This window comes from Pan paniscus, chromosome 4 (genome assembly GCF_029289425.2).
Source record: "Pan paniscus chromosome 4, NHGRI_mPanPan1-v2.0_pri, whole genome shotgun sequence".
Taxonomy (NCBI): domain Eukaryota; kingdom Metazoa; phylum Chordata; class Mammalia; order Primates; family Hominidae; genus Pan; species Pan paniscus.
In genome coordinates this window covers 49537810-49554739 of record NC_073253.2, presented here as the reverse complement: position 1 = coordinate 49554739, position 16930 = coordinate 49537810, and the positions used below count along the sequence as shown (strand labels likewise).

General features: G+C 34.4%; 1 protein-coding gene across 4 annotated transcripts in view; it reads left to right on the top strand.

Annotated features, from left to right (window-relative positions):
* Positions 1–15765, top strand: part of RNF180 (ring finger protein 180) — a 217903-nt gene extending 202138 nt beyond the window's left edge. For all 4 annotated transcript variants that reach the window (XM_008952767.5, XM_055112349.2, XM_034960038.3 and 1 more), the window contains one exon: positions 8216–15765. In XM_008952767.5, the coding sequence (XP_008951015.2) occupies positions 8216–8415 (200 nt within the window). In that variant the 3' untranslated portion in view covers positions 8416–15765. The remainder of the gene's footprint in view (positions 1–8215) is intronic.
* The last annotated feature ends 1165 nt before the right edge of the window (positions 15766–16930 follow it).

The window sequence follows — 16930 nt, the reverse complement described above, 5'->3', positions numbered from 1 at the left end:
GTATGTGGAATATTGGCACAATAATTCAATTCTTCAGATTCCTTGAAGAGTACAATTTTCACTGCAGTGTGCCTTTTTTTCACTGGATTATATGGCAAAAAAGTGTTTGAAGTATGTGTCCTTATTATGTCTCTTACTTTAAAATAGCATAGTTAAAATGAACTATAGCATAGTTAAAATGAACTAAGAATACTGGGTACTCTTTGAACCATGTCTTAATACCAAAATAATTAACAGCGTATCACAAAGAATAAGTTATGATTATGCCTGTAAAAGTGAATTCCTGATGCAGAAGCTTCTCTTACTATTAACTCCAATCCAAATCCTTTTTTAGAATGAAGTGGTTGTGTATATTAAAATATATACATTGACTATTATGTTATAATAGTTCTAAGTGTATTGTCTCCTGTACCATGCATTTTAAATGGGGACAAAAATTGGTATTTGGTGGACAAAAAAAATCTTGGATATTAGAGTGGTTTGTGATCCTCATAAGCTCAACCCTACCAGACAAAATCTTCTGCTTATTTAATTTATCCTATTAGAAAGAAATTAGAAATTTAAAATTAATTTATTTTTTATTTTTATTTATTAATTTTAATTAATTTAATTTATTTTTAATTAAACTTAAATTTAATTTAATAAATTTAATTTATTTTTAATTAAACTTAAATTTAATTTATTGATTAAAATTTTTTTTAACTTTTAGGTTCATGGGTACACGTGCAAGTTTGTTATATAGATAAACTCATGTCACAGGGATTTGATATACAGATTATTTCATCACTGAGGTAGTAAGCCTAGGACCCAACAGTTATTTTTCTGCTCCTCTCCCTTCTCCCACCCTTCACCTTCTGATAGGCCCCGGTGTCTACTGTTCCCCTCTTTGTGTCCATGTGTTCTCATCATTTAGCTCTCACTTATAAGTGAGAACATGTGGTATTTGGTTTTCTGTTTCTACATTAGCTTGCTAAGGATAATGGCCTCCAGCCCCATCCATGTTCCTGCAAAGGCCATGATCTCATTCTTTTTTATGGCTGCATAGTAATCTGTAGTGTATAGATACCATATTTTCTTTATCCAGTCTACCATTCTTGGGCATTTAGGTTGATTCCATGTCTTTGCTATTGTGAATAGTGCTGCAAAGAACATACACGTGCATGTGTCTTTATGATAGAATGATTTATATTCCTTTGGGTATATACCCAGTAACGGGATTGCTGGGGTCGAATGGTAGTTCTGTTTTTAGGACTTTGAGGAATCACCACACAGCTTTCCACAATGGCTGAACTAATTTACACTCCCATCAACAGTGTATAAGCATTTCTTTTTCTCTGCAATCTCACCAGCATCTTTTATTTTTGTACTTTTCAATAATAGCCATTCTGACTGGTGTGAGATGGTATCTCATTGTGGTTTTGATTTGCATTTCTCTAATGATCAGTGATATTGAGCTTCTTTGCTGTTTCTTGGCCATATTTATGTCTTCTTTTCAAGAATGTCTGTTCATGTCCTTTGCCCACTTTTTAAAGGGGTTATTCTTTTCTTGTAAATTTAAGTGCCTTATAGAGGCTGGATATTAGACCTTTGTCAGATGCAGTTTGCAAAAATTTTCTCTCATTCTGTAGGTTGTCATTCTGTAGGTTGTCTTTTTATTCTGTTAATAGTTTCTTTTGTTGTGCAGAAGCTCTTTAGTTTAATTAGATCCCAGTTATCAGTTTTTGCTTTTGTTGCAGAATTGCTTTTGGCATCTTCATCATGAAATCTTTGCCCATTCCTGTGTCCAGAATTGTATTGCATATATTGTCTTCCTGGGTTTTTATGGTTTTGGGTTTTACATTTAAGTCTTTAACCCATTTGAATTGATTTTTATATATGGTGTAAGTAAGGGGTCCACTTCAGTCTTCTACGTGTAGCAAGCCAGTTATCCGAGCACCATTTATTGAAGAGAGAATACTTTCCCCATTGTTTGTTCATGTCAGCTTTGTTGAAAATCAGATGGTTGTAGATGTGTGGCCTTATTTTGGGGCTCTCTATTCTTTTCCATTAATCGCTATTTTTGTACTAGTACCATGCTGTTTTGGTTGCTGTCGCCCTGTAGTATAGTTTGAAGGCAGCTAGCGTGATGCCTCCAGCTGTGTTCTTATTGCTTAGGATTTCCTTGGCTATTGAGGCTCTTTTTTGGTTCCATATGAACTTTAAAGTAGTTTTCTCTAGTTCTGTGAAGAATGTCATTGGTAATTTGCTAGGAACAGCATTGAATCTGTAAATTGCTTTGGACAGTATAGCAATTTTAATGATATTGATTATTCCTAGCCATCACATGGAATGTTTTTCCATTTGTATGTATCATCCCTGATTTCTTTGAGCAGTGGTTTGTAGTTTTTCTTGTAGATATCTTTCACCTTCCTGGTTAGCTGTATTCCTGGGTATTTTATTCTTTTTGTGGCAATTGTGAATGGGAGTTTGTTCTTAATTTGGCTTTCTGCTCACCTGTTGTTGGTGTATAGGGATGCTAGTGAGTTTTGCATATTGAGTTTCTATCTTGAGAATCTGCTGAATTTGCTTATCAGCTTAAGAACTTTTAGACTGAGACTATGGGGCTATCTAGATATAGAATCATGTTGTCTGCAAACAGGGATAGTTTGACTTCCTCTCTTCCTATTTGGATGCTCTTTCTTTCTTTCTCTTGCCTGATTGCTCTGTCCAGGACTTCCAATGCTTGTCAAATAAGAATGGTTACAGAGGGCATCCTTGTCTTATGTTTTTCAAGGGGAATGCTTCCAGCTTTTGCCGATTCAGTATGATGTTGGCTGTGGTGTTGTCATAGATGGCCCTTATTATTGAGGTGTATTCCTTCAATGCCTAGTTTGTTGAGAGTTAACATGAAACAATGTTGAATTTTATTGAAAGCCTTTTCTGCATCTATTGAGATGATGGTTATTGTCTTTAGTTCTGTTTATGTGACAAATCACATTTATTGATCCACATACATTGAACTACACTTGAATCCCAGGGATAAAGCCTACTTGTTTGTGGTGGACTCGCTTTTTGATGTGCTGATAAATTCAATTTGCCAGTATTATGTTGTGGATTTTTGCATCGATGTTTGTCAAGGACATTGGCCTGAAGTTTTATTTTTTTGTTCTTGTTTCTCTGCAAGGCTTTGCTATCAGGATGATGTTGGCCTCATAGAATGCGTTGGGAAGGAGTGTCTCCTCAATTATTTTGGAATAGTTTCAGTGGGAATGGTACCAGCATTCTTTGTATATCTTACAGAATTTGGCTGTGAATCAGTCTGGTCCTGGAATTTTTTTGGTTGATAGGCTATTACTGATTCAATTTCAGAGGTCATTATTGTTTTCTTTAGGGATTCAATTTCTTTCTGGTTCAGTCTTGGGAGGGTATATGTGTCCAGGAGTTTGTCCATTTGTTGTAGATTTTCTAGTTTGTATGCACAGAAGTGTCCATAATATTCTCTAGTGGTTACTTGTATTTCTGTGGAGTCAGTGGTGTAATATCCCCTTTGTTGTTTCTGATTGTTTACTTGGATCTTCTCTTTTATTATTTATTAGTCTAGCTAGTGGCCTATCTTAATTTTTTCAAAAAAAAACAGCTTTTGGTTTTGTTGATCTTTTGAGTGCTTTTTGTGTCTGTCTCCTTCAGTTCAGCTTTGATTTTGATTATTTCTTGTCTTCTAGCTTTGGGGTTGGTTTGCTCTTGCTTCTGTAGTTGTAATGTTAGGCTGTTAATTTCAGATCTTTCTAACTTTTTGATGTGGGTGTTTAGTGCTGTAAGTTTCCCTTTTAACTCTTCTCATTAATTTCAAAGAGCTTCTTGATTTTTGCCTTAATTTCATTATTTGCCCAAAAGTCATTCAGAAGCAGGTTGTTTAATTTCCATGTAAATATATAGTTTGGGACCTCTTCTTATTGGATTCTGTTTTTATTGCACTGTGGTCCAGGGGTGTGGATGTTTTGATTTCAGTTTTAATTTTCTGGGAACTGTTTTATGTTCAATTGTGTGGTCAATTTTAGAGTATATGCCATGTGGCAATGACAAGAATGTATATTCTGTTGTTTGGGGGTTGAGAGTTCCATCCATTTGGTCAAGTGTCAAGTTCAGGTCCCGAATATCTTTGTTAATTTCCCTACTCAGTGATCTATTACTTTCAGTGGGGTGTTGATGGCTCCCACTATTAGTGTGAGGGAGTCTGTGTCTCTTTGAAGGTCTCTAAGAGCTTGCTTTATGAATCTGGGTGCTCTTGTGTTGGGTGCATATATATTTAGGTTAAGTATTCTTATGGAATTGAACTCTTTACCGTTATGTAATGCCCCTCTTTGTCTTTTTTTATCTTTGTTGGTTTAAAGTCTTTGTGAAACTATGATTGCAACCCCTGCTTTTTTATGCTTTCCATTTGTTTGGTAGATTTTTCTCCATCCCTTTATTTTGAGCCTATAGGTGTCATTGCATGTAAGATGAGTCTCTTGAAGACAGCATACCATTGGATCTTGGTTCTTTATACAGCTTGCCAAGCTGTGCCTTTTTTTAACTGGTGTTTAGCATATTTACATTCAAGGTTAATATTGATATATGTGGATTTGATCCTGTTATGTTGTTAGTTGTTTATTATGCCAACCTGTTTGTATGGTTGCTTTATAGTGTCACTGGTCTGTGAACTTTGAGTTTTTGCAGTGGGTGATAACAGTCTTTCCTTTCCATATTTAATGCATCTTTCAGGAGCTCTTATAAGGCTGGTATAGTGGTGACAAATTCCCTCAGTATTTGTTTGTCTGAAAAGTATATTATTTCTCCTTTGCTTATGAAGTTTAGTTTGGCCATATATGAAATTCTTGGTTGAATTTCTTTTAAGAATGTTGAATATAGACCCCCAATCTCTTCTGGCTTGTAAGGTTTCTGCTGAGAGGTCCACTGTTAGTCTGATGGACTACACTTTGTAGGTGGTCTTTCTCTCTAGCTGCCTTTAACACTTCTTCTTTCATTTCCACCCTGGAGAATGTTATGATTATGTGCCTTGGGGATAACCTTCTTACTAAATATTTTGTATTCGCTGGATTTGAATGTTGGCCTCTATAGCTAGGTTGGAGGAGTTCTCGTGGATGATCTCCTGTAATATGTTTTCCAAGTTGCTTCTCTCCCCATCTCTTTCAGTAAATGAAATACAAAATATATTTAAGCACTTCAATAACAGTTTAGATAAAGCAGAAGAAAAAATGTCAGAACTTGAAGACAGGTCTCTTGAAATAACCCAGTCAGACAAAAATAAAGAAAAAAAGAATTTTAAAAGGATGAACAAAGCCTGTATGACATACGGGACACCATAAAGTGATCAAATATTCAAATTTTTGGTGTCCCAGAGATGAAGTGAAAACGAAAGGGATAGGAAACATATTTAATGAAATAATAGATGATAACTTTGCAAGGCTAGAAATTTATTTACATATCAAGATACAGGAAGCTCAGAAATCCCCAAATAGACATACTGCAAAAAGGTTTCCTCCATGGTACATACGGCCAAACTATCAAGAGTCAAAGATAGAATTTTTAGAACAGGAAAAGTATCTAGTCACTTACAAGGGAACCCCAATCAGAAAACATTGGATTTCTCAGTAGAAACCTTACAGGCCAGAGAATAGAATGACATATTCAAAGTGCTGAAGAAAAAAATGGCAGCCAAGGATATTATACCTGACAAAGTTTTCCTTCAGAATTGAAGGATAAATAATGCCTTTTCCAGACAAGGAAATGCTGATGGAATTCATCACCACCAGACTGGCTCTGTAAGAAATGCTTAGGGGAGTCCTATACCTGGAAGCAAAAGAACGATATCATGAAAACACATGAAAGTAAAACCCAAATGGTAGAACAAACATACAAGAGAAAAAATACAAAGGATACCACTATAGAAAACCACCAGACTACAAAGATAAACAATAAAATATTACATATACTCCATTAACATGTACAAATATTGTGTAGCAGTAAAAAAAGTTTTTAAATCAAATCAGATATGATAGAAAGTCAGCCAAGATCAATTAGAAATTATTTAAAAACCTATTTGAAATGTAGCTCTACAAATTCTTTTTAAATATCACTTATTTCATGTTTATCTTTTTAAATTTCATGTTTTGATCCTATGTAAGTAAATATAATTTCCAAATAAACTTAATACATAAAAAATAGGATAGTTCTTGATTAAAGAGATTTGACTTTAAATGAGCATACTAATACCCAGGTAAATGCAACCTTGCCATCAGAATAAGCAGCCTGACCTAGAGAATATTTAGCATTACTCAATTGTTATAATGAGTGAACCAGAGTTTGCTTCAGGCTAGAGCTTCACAGAACTTTTATCACCATAGTTGCTAGTGAGTACCAGAATTACATTTTTCTGCTTAGTTTATTATGCTGTCCCTGTTCCCTAACACGAATAAACACAGAAATACTTAAAGTAGAAAGTAGATAAGTAAAAAGCAAAAGATTAATAGGTTATCAGTCTTCAGAGAATTGAATTTTGTTTTTTAAATGACTGAGTTTATATATTGGTCAACCAAAAAAAACAAGTTGCTATTGAGCAGGTTTTTTCTCAAGCTCTAATTAGCATGTAAATACACAAAAGAAAATTGTATTTCATGATGTAATATTTCTCAGAAATGTCATATTCATTTAGTAATAAGTAGACTATAGTTGACTTTCAAGATTTGCTTTTTCTGTACCAACAAATCCCCATGCTTTGAACTCTATGGAAATTAAAGCTAAATTTCTTTAAAGGAGTATCATTATGTCTGTCTAGTTTATTCGATGCTAAAATAAGATATTCTTCTTAGAACTTTGCTCAAAGAACTAAACTGAATGAAATTCTCAAAGTATAAGATACAAGGTTAAGTTGGTGATCAGAAGTTATAAAAGCAGTTGTAAAAAATAAAACATGATAAATTTAGAAAATATTCTCTTGAAAATAATTACATTTGATCCCCACAAATTTTTGAAGAAATCAGATAGTATAGATGAGAAATTCATGACCAAAAGAGTTAAATGACTTGCCCCAGACAAGTGGCAGACCTAGGCAAATCTCCTGACTTCATATCCTGTGCTCTTTGCTACCCTGCCTTTAATGCACTGAACTAGAAGAGGCTACTCATCTGACAAAGGGCTAATATCCAGAATCTACAATGAACTCAAACAAATTTACAAGAAAAAAACAAACAACCCCATCAAAAATGGGCAAAGGATATGAACAGACAATTCTCAAAAGAAGACATTTATGCAGCCAAAAGACACATGAAAAAATGCTCATCATCACTGGCCATCAGAGAAATGCAAATCAAAACCACAATGAGATACCATCTCACACCAGTTAGAATGGCAGTCATTAAAAAGTCAGGAAACAACAGGTGCTGGAGAGGATGTGGAGAAATAGGAACACTTTTACACTGTTGGTGGGACTGTAAACTAGTTCAACCATTGTGGAAGTCAGTGTGGCGAGTCCTCAGGGATCTGGAACTAGAAATACCATTTGACCCAGCCATCCCATTACTGGGTATATACCCAAAGAACTATAAATCATGCTGCTATAAAGACACGTGCACACGTATGTTTATTGCGACACTATTGACAATAGCAAAGACTTGGAACCAACCCAAATGTCCAACAATGATAGACTGGATTAAGAAAATGTGGCACATATACACCATGGAATACTATGCAGCCATAAAAAATGATGAGTTCATGTCCTTTGTGGGGACATGGGTGAAATTGGAAATCATCATTCTCAGTAAACTATCGCAAGGACAAAAAACCAAACACTGCATGTTCTCACTCATAGATGGGAATCGAACAATGAGAACACATGGACACAGGAAGGGGAACATCACACTCTGGGGACTGTTGTGGGGTGGGGCGAGTGGGGAGGGATAGCATTGGGAGATATACCTAATGCTAAATGACGAGTTAATAGGTGCAGCACACTAGCATGGCACATGTATACATATGTAACTAACCTGCACATTGTGCACATGTACCCTAAAACTTAAAGTATAATAATAATAAAAAAAAAGAAAAAACTGTCAGGAATACAACATAACTCCACTCAGTGAAATCAAGATATGCTTTGTTTAACTGTACTTGTGTACAGCTTCTTTTCTGAGCACTAGCTTGAATTTAATGGGCTTTAATATGTTCATACATCTTCTAGGTTTCCGCAGACATGCAGCTCCAGTTACAAGAAGGCAGTTCCCACATGGTGCACACAGGATGGATTACCTGCACTTTGAGGATGATAGCCGTGGATGGTGGTTTGACATGGATATGGTGATCATATATATTTATTCAGTGAACTGGGTCATTGGATTCATTGTTTTCTGCTTTCTTTGCTATTTTTTCTTTCCGTTTTAGGAATTTCATACCTTACTACAATTGACCAATCATAAATGATGTAAATAACAATTGCTTAAACATTTCTAAATGTGCTTTGAAGTTTTTTTAATGTTGCATTATACAAATTGTTGGTGTTTATAGAAAGCCTGAGAATAATGAATTTATTTATTAATGTTTTTCATGTAACAAACTAAACTTTATTCAAGAGCTAACCTACCCAGCACTTAGCAACAATGCACTATTAATTTCATAGTTGTTCTTGGGTTAGGATTTGGGGCTCTGATTTTATAATATCACTTTAATACTTATTTTGATTGTAAAAAACTGAAGTTTTCTCTCCACTTAAAAATAGTAAAAATACAAAAAGAAATGATAATCTAGGTAGATATTATCTTTACTGATAAAATATTTAGTCAATCACCACTTATTCTCAGGCAAATTGTATGTATTAAAGATAAACCATATTCTCTGGGAACTAATCTAGCAGGGTATGTTCAGTTTTGGTTTCTAATTGTCACTACTTATATCCCTTTCTATTACCAAGAAAACTGACTATTCTTTTTGTACAGATCTAATTAGTACAACATTTTAAATTATTATAAACAGAATACTAAATACAAATCATGAGACTAATCCCTACCAATAAACACTTTAGAGAGCTATAAACACTTTCCAGATTGAAGGATTAATCACAGAAGACATGAAAAATTTACCGACTTTTAGTGGTCTAAAAGAGCAATGCATGGTCCAAAATGTAATTTAGTGATTCATTTAAGTAGGAGATGGTCAAATATATTGTAAATGTGCAATAAAGAGTGGCTTTTAATTTTTTTAATGTCTGAATAAAGTATTGTTAGAAATAGGCTTATCGATTTTAGAAAGAAAACCTGACATTTTTAATTACAGTAATCATTAATTTTTTTCATTATTAAAATTTAAAAATAAGAGAACTGAATCATTAGAACATGGAATTGGGGCAGGTAACCCAATTCGAAAAATGAAAAACTGGAGCAGAGACTTAAGCTTATTTATTCAGTTATTCTGGTGGTCTTTGTGAAACCTGGGACAAAGTTTTTATTATGAATTACTAATCCAATATTACTACACTATGATGTCATATATCTGGTAATTCAATAAGCAAACTTTTACAGAAAATAGGTGACTCTCTCGTGGCACTAAAAATACTACCACTATCCAAAAACATTGGGATCAACTGGGCTTTAACAGTTTCAATCTATGAAAAGCCAAAATTTAAGCTAATTGCTACTAACTGTATTTCAATAAAAGCACTTGACTGTTGGTATGTGATGTTCTAAGAAAACTAGAAGAATGGTACTGATTTCTATTCTAATGCCGTTCTTATTATTGTGTTTTAAATTGTATCTATTACAGAAAATAGTATACACTAGACATCAAATCCAGAAATCAGAACACTAAGTACAATTTAGAAACACAGATAAATTTATACTTATAAATGGATATTTATAATTACTAATTGCTCAAAGTAAACATAAGGGAAAATATCAGCTCTCTTAAAATATATAGCAAGATTGAAAACACACATATGAGGAGTTGCATTATTTTAAGAACTTTAAATTGCAGCCATTTCCTAGGCAACTTCTGGTTTATACACTCTAGAAAATATATCTTGATTCATTCCTAAATCAAAATAAAAGTTTTAATTATGTATAAACTAAATAAGTATTATTATAGATACAGATCTCTCATAGGAACAAAGTTGATTCCCAATATATATTTGTTAGGTCAGTGATACATATCAGTTTATAGATCTCAGTCTACTAAATATTTATGATACCCTTAAATAAACTTGAACCTTTAAATGAAGAAAGCATAATCTGGAAAAGCATTCAAAATGGATTGAGTATATTTATCTTGACTAATAACTTGATCTGAAAATTATAGAATATTAAAAGAAGTAAATTCATAAAATTATAAATTACTAATCTTTAAAATATTCTTAAATTTTATACAAGTGGAGATAAAAACTGCTAAATATTAAGAAGTATAGCATTTCCTAGATCTACCAGCTTATAAGAAGCCAGATAAAATCTCAGATGGAAAGAAACCAGTTTCTTCTGGTATGTAGCACACAGTAGCCATTCAAAATAAAATACATGGATGAGCTTTAGAGTAAAACAAAAAATTATAATGCTCTTCCTAAGCATCTCTCACAGTAAAAACTTACTGTCCAATAAAGAGCCAAAGAAAGGAAAAGAAGAAAAATGTTAAAGTTAATGAAGTATAGTACTTGTCCCAAGTAATATTATTTAATAAGCTTAATTTTATGAGTTATCATTATCAATAATTTCTATTTCTACCAAGCTTAATTATGGTAAAGGTTAATTTTAAACATGTTCACACATTCTTTTTTTTAAAAAAAAAAAATGTCCTAATTGAGGTATATTTCTGAATAGTTTCAGCAGGTTATTTTTTAATTTTAAAAAAGCAAATTCACAAACCTAGACCCATTTATTTTATACTCAGCAGAAGACAGGGAAATTTAAATTAGACAAAGTTGAAAAAGAATCAGAATTTGTATTTTACAAAGCTTCTACCACTCTGAATCAACAAAATCAGGAGTGGGAAAAAAAATTTCTGTATCTGCTGAATTATTAATGCCACTATAGTATTATATGCTAAATATGAAAGCAGTGCTGCCATCAGTTTCACTTCTGCCTTGGAATCTTGCTCCTAAGTTAGCTCTGTGGCATAACAAAATTCCAGTTAATAAAATTTTCATTTAAATGTCTTTTGTATGGCTAAATGAATATACAGATTCTTAAACATCTAATTTTTATATGGATTTCTCAAAGAATTCCTTATAGAAGAGCATTCTCTGATTAAATGCAATTACAGTTGGAGTCTTTGATTCTTCACAGAATTCTGTAGTTGAAGCCAGAAAACACTGTCATTTAGGAAAGTGTTCCTAAAGGTTTGAATGCTTTAACATGCTCAACTCTTACTTCTTGAAGTGTTTGATTGTCAGTAAATTTTCGAAGAACATTAAAGTTCTACCAATGGATACTTTTTTCCCCAGAATGCATTTATTTTTCTTATGCTTTTTCTTGAAGACAATACCTATAATAATTACTTTACACATTTCAGTTTTTACTTTTTCTTGCATAGATCCTGGGAGAACCATCATCAAGAAGTATCTTTAGACCATGGTATTAACATATTACAGTAATAAGCATCTACTAAAATATGTACTTATCTTACATTCATGCTTCTATTGTAGGGTCAGGAAAACAAATACTTTACCATTCCCACTGTCCCTGAGGATCTCTCATATGGTACAATAGATATACTTTGATCATTATTTTTCTTATTTCAGTACTTCTAAAAATAGTTTTTGGACTAGTATCACAAGTTTTATGGTTATTTCTCTTTCTGCATGTTACTATTAAGTACTGTAAAACACAATCCTTCTAAACTTCCGTTACTCTTTCACATATTAAGTCTAAGAACCTCATCTAGAGCATATCCAGTAAACAGTATAGTTAAGTAACTGCCCACTACAGTGAATTTTTATTACTGATAACAGCCTTGCAAGAGACAAATACTGTTCTTCTAGGACCTGGTAAATGTTTTACTTGCTTTACAAGAGTCATCTTGTCTACCAATAAAACTATTTAGAGGAAAAGGGAAGTGAGAGAAGACAGCAGCTAACATTTATATAACTTCTGTATCTTACTTTGCTGGTTACATTAATGTGTTATCTAATTTAATCTTTTCAATACTCTGAATCAGATGATATCCTCACATTACAGATGAGGAAGAGAAGTAATATAACCAAAGTCACACAGGAAGGATTAGGAGGTGATTAACTTCATTTCTGTCATATTCTAAGACCTTTACTCTTTTCACTATACTGTCAGTAATATCTGATAACTTGATGAAGTTGAATATTCACTGAGGAAGTTTTGGTAACACTGCTAGAGAAGCATGAGGAATAAAAGATGGTCTGGATCAAGAATGCAGGAATATGATACTTGTACTTTGTTTTTGATAATTTTCATTGCTTATAACAATGAAAAACTTTAATATTTGCAGGAGACTAATATGAAATGCTACATTTCATAACTTTTATTCTGCGTGGCAGCTTTGATTTGTGGTGGCTGCCTAGAACGCTTTATTGAGAAGGATTCTGAGGTTACATCCAGGATCCAGGGGGAAAAAGTTTTCTGGATCCACTGGCATTGACCCTCATATAGAGGGGAAGGAGGGTCTTAAGGGAAAATTAGCCATCTCAGATATTTGCCATCCTTGGATAAGAGCGCAGAAAATCATTCATGTTTTAGAAACTGGTATCGCCATTTGTTAAGGGGAACAAAATGTAGTTTCCTGACTATAATTAATAATACTATGATATAGTCCAATTTAGCTATGATATAATTAATAATAAACTACTTTCCAGTCTTACACTTGTCATTTTGCCTTAAAACAGACGCTTAATAGGAACCTAATTGTGAATTACATCAATTTTTAAATCATAATGATGTAGCTACAGTGTAGTTTAATTTTCTCATTTCAGAAAAAAGTGAACTGTTGTTCAAAAAATGAAGTAGAGTTCTGATTCGCAAATTCTACAGAACTAAATGGACACTACTGGCTATTCTGATTCCAATATTGCAAGTAAATCGGGCAGACAGGAATATAGTACAGAAGTCAACCTAGATCAGAAGTCAACAGCAATGCCTTTTAAACCTTCATATGCCTACATTAAATCTTGGTAAAATGTATATTTTTATTCAGAAGGTGTAGGGTAGACCTGAGATTCTGCATTGCTAATAAGCAGTCAGTGATACTGATCTGCTGCCCCATGGACCACACCTGGGATAGCAAGAAACTAAAGGAAGCACATCTGCAAAGGTGGCCATGAATCTTGCTTTCTTATCATTAACTGTCCCCAAAAGACAAATTTCACATTGTTTTTGCATTTGAGAATTACACAATACTGGTTATCCAATATAAAGGAAGAATAATGAATTATGCTATAAATAATTTTATATAAATCAGTTGAATAAGTTTTTGACATTATCCGGCACATATTAAAGTCTAGGTATCAATATGTAAGTATTTTATTTAAAATCTGTAATTCAAACTTTTTCTTTTCTTTAAACAAAAAAAAATGATTTTCCTACTTTTTCCCTATTCTCTCTCATTACCCATTCTTTCTTTGGCTATCTCTATCTAGACTCTATTCATATAGAACAAATGTGAGATAATATATAGTCACTTATAATACCACATCTGGAAATAGAAAACAAAATATACTCTGGCACTTCTGCTCACTTCTAAATTTTAGTACACATTATAACTGCAAAATCAAGAGACCTTATCGTCATCCTGGGTTATATGACTAAAATTCACTTCATCTTTCTTTCCTCATTTCCTCACCTTTTGCATAACACAAACCTTCCCATAATTCTGCTGCAATAAAATTCAATTTACAAGAAGATTGTGAATTGAAACACCTATTATCCATATATTTTCATGGTGATTCCTCATAATATAAGGAGGAGGAGCTACAGTTGTTCAATGCTAAATATATGCCAGGTACTATACAGTGTTTTGCACACAGTATCTCATTTCATATAACAACCCTAAAATACTTTTGTTACCAAGTCCATTTTATAGACAAGAAAATTGGAGCTCAAAGAGGTTAACTAGCTTTCTTAAAGTCCTGTAGCTACCAGTGGTACAGCTAGGAGTCTAAACCCAGGTCTGACTAGTTCTTGAGGCTATATTCTTGTCACTGCATACACCTACAAAGTTCAATTCCTGATTTAGTTTTTCTTTAACAGTAACAAAGTAAAACAAAAATTCTACCTTAGTGAAACTTCTAGGGGTCCAGTGATCTATCTATAAAATGTCAAGATACCCCTTCCAGGGTAAAAGATAAAGTGCTGCATCTAACCCTCCTACCACTAAAATAGAGGCACAATGCCCAGGGGATCCTCTTTAGATTTTAGATGTAAAATACACCTTATTGGGGTGGCTATTCTGACCCGTTTGCCAGATGATGCAAAGAGCTGGCAGTGTAGAATATGGCCCAGACAAAAGAAGGCTCTTCAATACGTTCATGTTGACATACAAACTGCTCTGTCAATTGGGTCACATAATCTAGCAGATCCAATGGGGCTTAAAGTATCAGTGATAGATGAGGTTGATATTTGGAGCCTTTGGCAAGCTTCATAGGTAAATCACAGCACAGACCTTTAGGATTTTGGTGCAAAGCTACACCATCCTCTGTGGATAACTACTCTCCTTTTGAGAAACAGCTTTTGGCCTATCACTGGGCCTTAGTAAAGACAAACACTTGATCATGGGCCACTAAGTTACCCTGCTACCTGAACTTCCCATCATGAACTGGGTGTTGTCTGACAAGACATAATGTTGAGTGTGCACAGCTGTACTCTGTTATCAAAGGGAGGCAGTATATATGAGATCAGACTTGAGGAGGCCCTTAAGGCACAAGGAAGTTACATGAGGGATTTGCCAGTATGTCCATGGTCCCTATTCCCCCTACGTTACCTTCTCTCTTTCAATCCATACCTAAGTCTTCCTGCCTAAGACAAGTTGACTGAGGAAGGGAAAAGAAAAAAAAAACCTCAGGTCTGGTTAACAAATGGTTCTGCATTGTATGCAAGTACCACTCAAAAGTGGACAACTGAAACTCTGCAGCCTTACTCCGGGCATCCCTGAAAGACTATAGTAAAGGAGAATCCTCCCAGTGGGCAGAACTTCAAGCAGTGCCCTTGCTTGGTTATTTTTCCCAAGAGAATAAAATAGCCAGAGATACCAGTCTGTAATGAATTGACTCTGACAGATGGTTTGGCTGAAGGGTCAGGGATTTAGAAGGAACATACTTGAAAAATTGTTGGCAAGGAGGTTTGGGAAAGAGGAATTTTGATGGACCTGTTCTAGAATGACACCCAGAAATATTTGTGTCAATATGAATTCTCACTAGAGAGTTATATCAGTGGAGGAGAATTTTAACAATAAAATGGAAAGAGTGACCTGTTCTGTAGACACCAGTCAGCCTCTTTCCCCAGCTACTCTAGTTATTACCAAAACACTTTGTTCAATGGGCTCATGAACAAAGTGGCCATGGTGGCAGGGATGGAGGCTATGCATGGGCTCAGCAACATGAATCTCTACTCACCATAACAGACACTGTTGAGGACCTAAACTGTCAGCAGCAGGGACCAACAACAAGTCCCTGATATGGTATCATTTCCTGGGGTAACAGGCTGGTGGCAGGTTTACTATGCACTGGACTGCTTTCTCATGGAAGGGAAAGCATTTTGTTCTTAAAGGAATAAACTTTTATACTGAATATGATTTTTTCTTCTGTGCCTATGATTCTTCTGCTAAAATGACCAAGTACAGACCTACAGAATGCTTTGTCCACTGTCATGTATCCCACTCAATATCAATTTTAATCAAGAACTCATTTCACAACTGATGGAAGTTACTGGTCTCCTCATTTTCCCCATAATCCCAGAGCAGCTGGTTTGACAATTGTACAAAGGCCTTTGAAGACCCAGCTAAGGTAACAGGTGGTGTTACTTTGCAGGGCTGGGGCAATGTCCTCCAGAATGTGGTATGTGGCCTAAATTAGCATCTAGTATGCAGTGCTATTTTTCCCATTACCAGGATTCACACATCCAAGAATCAAGACATGGAAACAGGAGCGGCCTCTTTACTACTCCTAGGGATCCACCACCAAAATGTATTCTTCCTTTCCTCATAACTTTAAAATGTGCTGGTTTAGAAGTCCTAGTTCCAGAGGGAGGAATGCTTCTACTATAGGAACAATGATTTCACTAAACTGAAAGTTGAGACTGCCTCCTGGTCACTCTGGATTTTTTATGCCTCTGAATGAACAGACAAACAAGGGGGTTACTGTAATAGCTGAGGTAACTGCTCCCATCAAGAGGGGATTGGGTTGCTACTACACAATGGAGGTAAGGAAAAGTATGCCTGGAATACAGATCTTCTAACATGCTTCCTAATATTCACATCCTGTGATTCATATCAATAGAAAATTACAAAAAAACAATTCAGGCAGGACTGATAATGGCCCAGACCCTTCAAGAATAAGGGTTTGATCCCAGCTAAGGTGATTGCTGAGGGCAAAGAATATAGAATGGATAGAAGGTGGCTGTTAAAAATGCCAGCTACAACTACATGACCAGTTGAAGACTGCATTAGTTACAAGTTTTCTCTTGATGTGAATGTTTGTATAATATTAAGTATTTTTGTTTTCTTCTCTCCCTTATCCTCTTATCTAACACAAGATGTGTTAATAATAGCTAACTTTACATCACAAAATGTTTTTATGGTAGTTAATCTTAGTATTTAAATTTCAGAAGAGAAGAGGAACATTACCTGAGGATTTTGTATCCTCTTTTGAGGAAAAGGTTGACATGTTTGCAGTTGTATATGGGATAGTTGTATCATATAGGCAGTATGTTTAAAGGAAATATGTATGGGTACCAAGTTG